The sequence below is a fragment of the Dendrobates tinctorius genome, unplaced genomic scaffold (assembly GCF_039654945.1).
Source record: "Dendrobates tinctorius isolate UK_male_01 unplaced genomic scaffold, ASM3965494v1 ptg000056l, whole genome shotgun sequence".
NCBI lineage: Eukaryota > Metazoa > Chordata > Amphibia > Anura > Dendrobatidae > Dendrobates > Dendrobates tinctorius.
Window position 1 is genome coordinate 1,903,221 of NW_027361724.1, and position 9,280 is coordinate 1,912,500.

Below are 9,280 nucleotides of genomic sequence, written 5' to 3' on the forward strand. Positions count from 1 at the left end.
TTAAATCAGCGCAGTGCAGCAGGGCTGCTCCACAGGAGGCTGCTGGGCAGCACTTTCACCGAGGCTTTGTAGAGGTCGCTGTTGACCACAGTTGTGCTGCAGCCCAGGCTGCCCAGGCACCATGTGACCTGCAGGGAGGTAGCTGCTCAAGGCCATTTTCAATTCTCATTGGCTTCCTTGTCATGTGGTTGTGCAGAGGCATCCACAATTACACAGGGAATGTTTTCCTAGAGATGTCAGCCTACAAAGGACACAATCTCTCTTCTTCAAATTCCTCCCCAAAATGTCCTTTCCAAACAGCTCTCCTGCTGCAAATACTTTTTTAGTAGATTCCTTGATCAGTGCCTGTAGAAGTGACAGTTTCTATTCTAACAACGCCAGCATGTACATGCCACCTAACTCAGACATTGGGACTTATGGGATGCAAACCTGTGGACTGCTACCATCTCTGGCAAAAAGAGAAGTCAATCACCAAAACATGGGTATGAATGTCCATCCCTATATACCTCAAGTAGACAGTTGGACAGATCCGAGCAGGTCTTGCAGAATAGAGCAACCTGTTACACAACAACAGATCCCCACTTGTTCGTTTCCTACAAATATTAAGGAAGAGACCAATTGCTGCATGTATTCTGATAAGCGATCAAAAGTGATTTCTTCAGAGGTGCCACCATACCAGAGGCTGGTCTCTGACAACTGTTCTGTGGACAACTCTGAGGTTCCTGTCCCAGGATATTTTAGGCTGAGCCAGACCTACGCCAGTGGGAAACCCCAAGAGTACACTAATAACCAAGAAACCAGTTCATCCTTAATGTTACAGCTAAACCCCCGCGGCAGTTCCAAACCTCAGCTATCTTCACCTCATCAGATGGACAAGAAAATGAATGAAAACCCGAGCACCCAAGAGTCCTCCAAAGTGCCCGAAAGTCCAGAGTCCAAAGCTGCCCTGCAGGAGGACAGGAGCTGCCTGGCTGAGGTGTCTGTGTCCAGCCCTGAGGTCCAAGACAAGGAAAGTAAAGGTCGGTATCATTACAAAGAAGTTTATATAAAGCATTGATTGCATGCTGTACTAGTAGCCAGCACCATAAAACACTGTGTAAAATACTAGCATTGCCTCCCATAACATTTAATGGTAACTACATGTCAAGGAGGAACTGCCCTTTTTTTATTCAGGTATTTAAAAAAAAAAATATCTTCATGTATGATCATCAACCAGACACATCTCACTCAAGGGCAGCACTAAATGTCCATTATCAATGCACTCAAAGTTTTTACAGATTTTTTTTAATTTTTTTTTTGTAACCTCCATCCAATGTTTTGTTAAAGGGTTAATTCCGAGCAACATTATCATTTAATTCAATCTCAGCTGGCAGACGTGTTCTGCTCATGTTACAGAGAAAGTTATAATAATAATAATAGAAAATTGTAGCCATAATATTAATATTAAAAAAAAAACATAATGTTCTTAAGGGTTAATACATTGGATAAATTTGTATTCAAGTTTATTTGACGGTCAGCAAAGCTAGTGACACTGCGGATGGACAGTGAAGGGGATGCTCCATGGAGATGGGTCTGGTAAATTGGATATATGGGCTGTAGGATATTTGTTTGCTTTTCTTATAAAAAAAAATGTTATTTCAGTTAACATGTCTGTCAATATTAGAATAGAGGGGACCTGCCTGAAAGGAGAGCATATGTATTCTGCATTACATTCTTGCTGCCCTCACAAATGTATACACCTTGGTTGCTTACAATTGCCCATACTTTGTGTGTGTATATATATATATATATATATATACATATATATAATTCCCAGATCATTTATATATATATATATATATATATATATATATAGTCCAAGTGTAAAGGTGTGTGTGCTTATAAATACATATATTTGCATACATCTAGTTTTCATACACACAAATAATGTATTCATATATAAATGCATAAATGTGATCAAATTATCTATCTATCTCTATATACGTGTGTGTATATATATATATATATACTAAATATACACATATACCTATTTTTTATTGATTATACATATATATGTGTGCGATGTAGACTATATGTGTATATATATATATACTAAATATACACATATACCTATATTTTTTTATTAATCAATTGTGTGTGTGTGCACCTTCCCCTTATCTGCCATTGTGTGCATAACATTAGGTTTTTGCTTTTGTTATAATACCAACATGATAGGCATTTTGTTTGAAGGGTCATTGTCAAGTCTATTCTTTGTAGAATTAGGACATTTTTTTTTTTGGGGGGGGGGGATTTTCACATTTATCTATTTGTTTATTTATTTTATTTTTTCTTTTGCCCTTTTTGTTTATCACAATAGAGGAAATCAAGTCTGATACTCCAACCAGCAATTGGTTAACTGCAAAGAGTGGCAGGAAGAAGAGGTGCCCGTACACCAAACACCAGACACTGGAGTTAGAGAAAGAATTCTTGTTTAATATGTATCTGACTCGAGAGCGCCGCCTAGAGATCAGTAAGAGCGTCAACCTCACTGACAGGCAGGTCAAAATCTGGTTTCAAAATCGCAGAATGAAGCTTAAGAAGATGAGTAGAGAGAACCGAATCCGGGAATTGACCGCCAACCTGACTTTCTCCTAAATGCAGCTATTGCCCCCCCAGCAGGAGAGACTGTGACCCCCACATCCATCCATCCCCTGTGATCTAGAATGTGATTCCTCATTTTATAGTGCTGCAAGTGTCTCTATGTATTTTCATGTGTATATAAATAATAATAAAGATCCAGCACATGTAATTTATTATTATTATTTTTCACAGTATGGCAGGGTAAAAAGGAAAGAAACTTTATCATTTTAGTCTTAAATTATTGGGACTGGTCAAACACATCCAAAAATGTGACTTTTTTTATGATTTTTTTCTAAGGGAGAGTCTTTCTGCGTGTTACTTTATGGACCTCAGCATTTTAACATTCATGTTTATTATTGACTTTTGGGGACAAAATAAGCACATTTTCTGTAAGTGTCTCTGCTCCAAGTATCTGAGGATCTGTTCGTCAATGTGTAGTTTCTTTCAGTCGTGTTCCTGGTAGAACTTTTCTTGTGATATGTGGCGATATCATCATTGAGACAGCTGTGTCCATACCGTGCATGTTGTTGGCATGTCTTATGCAATAAACTGTCTGAACGCTTCATGTTCTCAGCCTGTTTGTATGTAACATGTATAGAGAGAGAATTATTACTGGAAATGTGGTGAGGACACTCAGTGCTGGCATTCACTGGACTGTCCCACAGTGGTTAGCCCTGTACACACACGGGGTGATGGGTTTACTCAGATATTACATTCAGAAAGCAGAGCTGGTGGCAAAAACCACTGCAGGTAAGTCACAGTGACTCCGAATTACATATATATTATCCAATGTGCAATGAGTATACTTTACTGCTCCGAATGTTTATTCATTTTAATTTGGGAAAAATTTATACACAAAAGATAGATAGATAGATAAATAGATAGATATGAGATGCATTGATAGTAAATATATATATGAGATAGTAAGATATATATATATATATATATAAATAATATATGATATGAGATACCTCGATAGATAGATAGATAGATAGATAGATAAATATAGAAAAAAAATAATATAAGATACATAGTATATATATATATCAGATAGATAGATAAATATTGGATGGATAGATCGATCGATAGATGGATAGATCGATAGATAGAAGATGATAGATAGATAGATATACAATAGATAGATATGAAAGATAGATAGATAGATAGACAATATATAGATAGATAGATAGATAGATAGATAGATAGATAGATAGATAGATAGATTAAAACATATAGGAAGGCAGCACTCCCAGTGGCAATGGTGAAAAAAGTGGAGTTTATTTAGATCCACATAGCAAGATAGATAGATAGATAGATAGATAGATAGATATGAGATATATAGATAGATAACAGATAGATAGATAGTATATTTAGAAAATAGAACAGCATTTTTAAGAAATGAGAGTGTAAAGATTCCCTGACACATAACAAACCAACATATTATAGAGAAAAAAAAAACTAACAAAAAAAAAACTAAAAAAAAAAAAGATAGTTTTTTTTGGGGGGGTTTTCTATGATATATTTGTATACAAAAAATACCCCATCTGTGAAATTGATTTTCAAAAAATACATACCAAACCATCCAGATTTAAAAAAAAAAAAGTGAAGGCAGCTTCCAAAAGAGTGCACAGAAGTTGATTGTTTATATATCAGCCCATTGTGGCGACGTTCTGATTTCAATATGTGAACCTTTTTCAAGCTTGGCAGTAACTTCGCCATCGTGGGCTTATATATAAACAATCAACTTTTGTCCACTCTTTTGGTGCTCTGCTTCCAGTTTTTCTTTTCTTTTGTGTTCTTAATCTAGATTGATAGATAAATCATACATCTGTAGATAATGTGCCTGAAGTAAGATAGAAATTTAGATAGATATTGCACAGAGTGGAAAGACAGCAAAAAATATTAATTTTAACATCTTTTCTTATAATAAGTTTTGAAAGTATCTGCAGAGTTTGGCGACCTTTCCTTTAGTCCAGTAAATCCTATGTGATGTGTTCTTATTTTATGCTGTATATAAAGTAGTTTGTAAACTAAACAAAACATAAAAAAAAGGAATCGCACAGGAATAATCCTGGTGATGGTTCCTGACCTTGCTCGCTTTTACATGCTGCACATTATGGATTTGTATGTTTAGCACTTTCATGGACAAATTGTGATATCTGAATTGCTAACATGTCCTCTGTGAGAGTCCACAATTCAATTTTATTTCATGCAAAACAAATGACAAATCTCTGCGTGTCTGCATTGCTCTGATCACCCTGACTAATATCACATAGACATGGGAGGAGGCTGGCATTGCTGCTCATCGTTCTCCCTTCTCCTTATATCCGAGCATCACAATAGAAAAGCTTTAGATGAGGACTTTGTAACATGATTTTACAACATGCCTCTCCTTCTGTGTCATTTGTGGACTCTGCCTGGAGTGTTTTTATTTATTTATTTGTTTGTTTTTTACATTTGTTGTTTCCAAGCATGGTCGTTTATGACAGAACTGCATAGACCTTCTGTAGCTTCAGATAAACTCTCTTTTATTTCAGGAAACAGCCCCAATAAACTTAGAGCCTTCCTGCAAAAAAAGGACATCACAGCCTCACTTAACGCTGAGTTTAAAAATTCTTTATAGCTGAGATCCTCAGGGACAGTGATTATATCCTATTTACTCCAGTGTTTCATGTAACAGTAAAACAGATTCCATCAAAAGAAAAATCAGATCTGCTCTCTCTGTCTGGTCACCTTTATTCTGTTACATATTGAAATGGGAAGGAAAAAAAAAAGTGAATGTGTTTATTGTAAATGTCTGTGTGTATTATATCACTGTGTGCCCTATGGCTGTGTATTATATCACTGTGTGCCCTATGGCTGTGTATTATATCACTGTGTGCCCTATGGCTGTGTATTATATCACTGTGTGTTCTATGGGTGTGTATTATATCACTGTGTGCCCTATGGCTGTGTATTATATCACTGTGTGCCCTATGGCTGTGTATTATATCACTGTGTGTTCTATGGGTGTGTATTATATCTCTGTGCGCCCTATGGCTGTGTATTATATCACTGTGTGTGTTCTATGGCTGTGTATTATATCACTGTGTGTTCTATGGGTATGTATTATATCACTGTGTGCCCTATGGCTGTGTATTATATCACTGTGTGCCCTATGGCTGTGTATTATATCACTGTGTGCCCTATGGCTGTGTATTATATCACTGTGTGCCCTATGGCTGTGTATTATATCACTGTGTGCCCTATGGCTGTGTAATATATCACTGTGTGCCCTATGGCTGTGTAATATATCACTGTGTGCCCTATGGCTGTGTATTATATCACTGTGTGTTCTATGGGTGTGTGTTATATCACTGTTTGCCCTATGGCTGTGTATTATATCACTGTGTGCCCTATGGCTGTGTATTATATCACTGTGTGCCCTATGGCTGTGTATTATATCACTGTGTGTTCTATGGGTGTGTATTATATCACTGTGTGCCCTATGGCTGTGTATTATATCACTGTGTGCCCTATGGCTGTGTATTATATCACTGTGTGTTCTATGGGTGTGTATTATATCACTGTGCGCCCTATGGCTGTGTATTATATCACTGTGTGTGTTCTATGGCTGTGTATTATATCACTGTGTGTTCTATGGGTGTGTATTATATCACTGTGTGCCCTATGGCTGTGTATTATATCACTGTGTGCCCTATGGCTGTGTATTATATCACTGTGTGCCCTATGGCTGTGTATTATATCACTGTGTGCCCTATGGCTGTGTAATATATCACTGTGTGCCCTATGGCTGTGTAATATATCACTGTGTGCCCTATGGCTGTGTATTATATCACTGTGTGTTCTATGGGTGTGTGTTATATCACTGTTTGCCCTATGGCTGTGTATTATATCACTGTGTGTTCTATGGGTGTGTGTTATATCACTGTTTGCCCTAAGGCTGTGTATTATATCACTGTGTGTTCTATGGGTGTGTGTTATTTGGGTGTGTGAGAGTATGCACTAAATAAAAAAAAGAAGAGTAAACCATTGATGAGATATTGGGCAAAACAACAATAGCAGGGTCCAGCAGCAGATGATTTCAGCATAGGTTTTAATGTTCTTCTTTAGACCATTTGATTACAGGGCACATTAATGTATAATCAAATGCACCTCATAAAATTTTTATTGAATCCCATAAAAATCATGATAGTTCTCTTCCACCTGTTTCTTTTTTTGTTGTTGAAGGTTTTATGCATTTCACACATTACAGCCTCTTCTATGTAAATATGAACTGTTGCTGAACGAGAGGGCAACAACAATGTGCTGCTGCCCCCTCTCTCTCTCTCTCTCTCTCTCTCTCCTTTCCTTTCTTTCTTTTCTCTCTCCCTTTAATTTCATGATGGCTTCTTGTTTGTGGCTAGTAAAACAAGTTTTATACCCAGAAGGTCAATAATCAGAACATGTTTCCCCCCCTAGTTCTCATGTGAGGGGTCCCCACAGTTTAAAGGGTAATTAAAACAAATTCTGCAAAGTGATTAAAAAAAATGAATGGCAGGAAGGGGGGTGGGGGGAAGCAAAGGCTGAGAGCTGAGAAAGAAATAGTCCCTGGTAACCCTGCTCCACTGGTTAAGCAGGAGCTGCTGTTTTAGGGTGGCCTCAGCCCTGCAGCCCTCCCCTGTGCGCTGCCTTCCATAGATCTCAGCATAGTTACACTTTTAGTTTTAATTGTCTGTGTTTTTAATCACATCAGCCCCGTTAAAGCGGATTGATTTACTCTGTATTGGTAAATATGATCACGTGGAGCCCACGACCAATGGATGGAGGATGCAGCCTGCAAAATACTATGATTGTTCTCAGGGAGGGTATTCCATACAGTTAAGAGGGTAACCTTTTATATGACTGAGAGGGGAGCCTAAAAAATGTCCACCGGTGGTGCCATAAGTAACTACTATGTGGATTCTCTCATAGGACCTGAGAATGAAGAGGTGTACGGTGCTAGGTTCTCCTCCCAGGGAGGTCACACCACGACCTCTAGGCCACCACCAGGTGTTGGGGACCCTTCTTCAGACTTCTCTTCTTGCAGCTTTGCTTCCAAATCCAGCGTGTTCCCTGCCTCTTGGTCTGCGGTGCACCCTCAGCCTTCTCCAGGGATGACTGGGATCTATCACCCCTACATGGGCCAGTCCCACCACCTGGGCTCAGAGAGCAGCAGATACACGGTGCGATCCTGGCTGGAGCCCATCTCCAGCACCGCTTCCTCCTTCTCTGGATTTCACCCCAACGGGCGCAGCTATGGGATCAAACCCGAGAGCGCCCCAAAAAGGACCGAGTGCTCCTCGTTTGACCCCCAGGGACTGAGCCTGGCAGAGTACTCGTGTCATTCCTTCACGGAGAGCCCAGAGAAGCTTCCTCCACCTAAAGACAATCCTGTCCCTGCAGCAGCTGCGGCAGCGGCTCCCAGCGAGGAGCCAGAGAACACTGAGCTCAAAGAGGAGAAGCAGCAGCCGCAGCAGCAGCCACAACAGCAGCAACAGCCGAATCCACAAATTGATCCAAGTAAGTACAAAAAAAAGAGAGTAGGAAAGAAATTGCTGTTTGATTTATAGCCTAAACCTGCAAGGCTCTAAATGTGCAAAACTGATAGTTTTACTAACCTATAAAACCGTCTAGACGGCCAGCATATAGCCCAGGCTGCAACAAGAGGCTATAAAATGATTCTATTACTCCCATAACCACCTAAGATCAAGACATCATCGTACTGTAAACACTGGAGGATTTTATATGATAATTCTTTCTAAAAGTGCAGTGAGTAAGGTCAGACAGCTCCAATGCAAATCCGTTCTGTTCTAATTCCAAACCTCAGCCTGCTCTCTTTTTTGTTTTTTCCTTTTGTTTCTTTTCCATTCCTTCCTTTTTTATTTTATTTTTTTATTTTAGATAACCCTGCAGCAAACTGGATCCACGCTCGATCCACCAGGAAGAAGAGGTGTCCCTACACCAAATACCAGACTCTGGAGCTAGAGAAAGAATTCCTCTTCAATATGTATCTCACCAGGGATCGTCGCTATGAAGTGGCCAGAATACTAAACCTCACAGAGAGACAGGTGAAAATCTGGTTCCAGAACAGAAGGATGAAAATGAAGAAAATGAACAAAGAAAAAGGCAACAAGGACCAGTAACCACCGCATCATTGCCACATTGGGATACGCACTGAATCTTCTCTGTATTATCTGGAACACTGAAATATATATATATATATATTTAGGTTTTTTGTTTGTTTTTTTTCTTCTTGGAAATAGATGTAAATGTTGTTGTGTATTTTGCAAACTTCGTTGTCAGTGCAGCATCATCTGAAGATGCAACTTTTTTGGGGGGACTATTTCTGATAATATTGTGGTTGCACGCTAGACATTGCCGGTAGGTATTGCGACATTTCTGAAGCATCTTATGGATCTGTAGGAAGTAGTGTAGTTCCTTAATCTTAGCAGTAAAAGAAATGTAATGTAAAAGTTCCATTTGGGTGAAATCGGTAATAATCGTGTGTATAGCCCACTCTGCAGATCTGTGACAAAATGCTCGTTACTGAAGGAATATTCGGTCTGCATGTGACAGATATATCCAATGTACTAGTGGGAACAAATAAGGCGCATGCAGAAACTAGATTGTTTTAGCAAAG

At 38.9% G+C, this 9,280-nt stretch overlaps 2 protein-coding genes across 2 annotated transcripts in view; both read left to right on the forward strand.

Annotated features, from left to right (window-relative positions):
• Positions 1-225: 225 nt before the first annotated feature.
• On the forward strand, positions 226-3,145 carry HOXD10 (homeobox D10). The gene is made up of 2 exons (XM_073577621.1): positions 226-1,019; positions 2,357-3,145. The coding sequence occupies exons 1-2, from the start codon at positions 284-286 to the stop codon at positions 2,632-2,634; spliced, it is 1,014 nt and encodes a 337-aa protein (XP_073433722.1). The 5' UTR covers positions 226-283; the 3' UTR covers positions 2,635-3,145.
• A 4,247-nt stretch (positions 3,146-7,392) lies between these two features.
• HOXD9 (homeobox D9) overlaps positions 7,393-9,280 on the forward strand; it is a 1,896-nt gene continuing 8 nt past the window's right edge. The window contains exons 1-2 of the mRNA XM_073577622.1: positions 7,393-8,160; positions 8,542-9,280. The exon at positions 8,542-9,280 is cut by the window's right edge and continues 8 nt beyond it. Of these exons, the coding sequence (XP_073433723.1) occupies positions 7,524-8,160; positions 8,542-8,783 (879 nt within the window). The 5' untranslated portion in view covers positions 7,393-7,523 and the 3' untranslated portion in view covers positions 8,784-9,280. The remainder of the gene's footprint in view (positions 8,161-8,541) is intronic.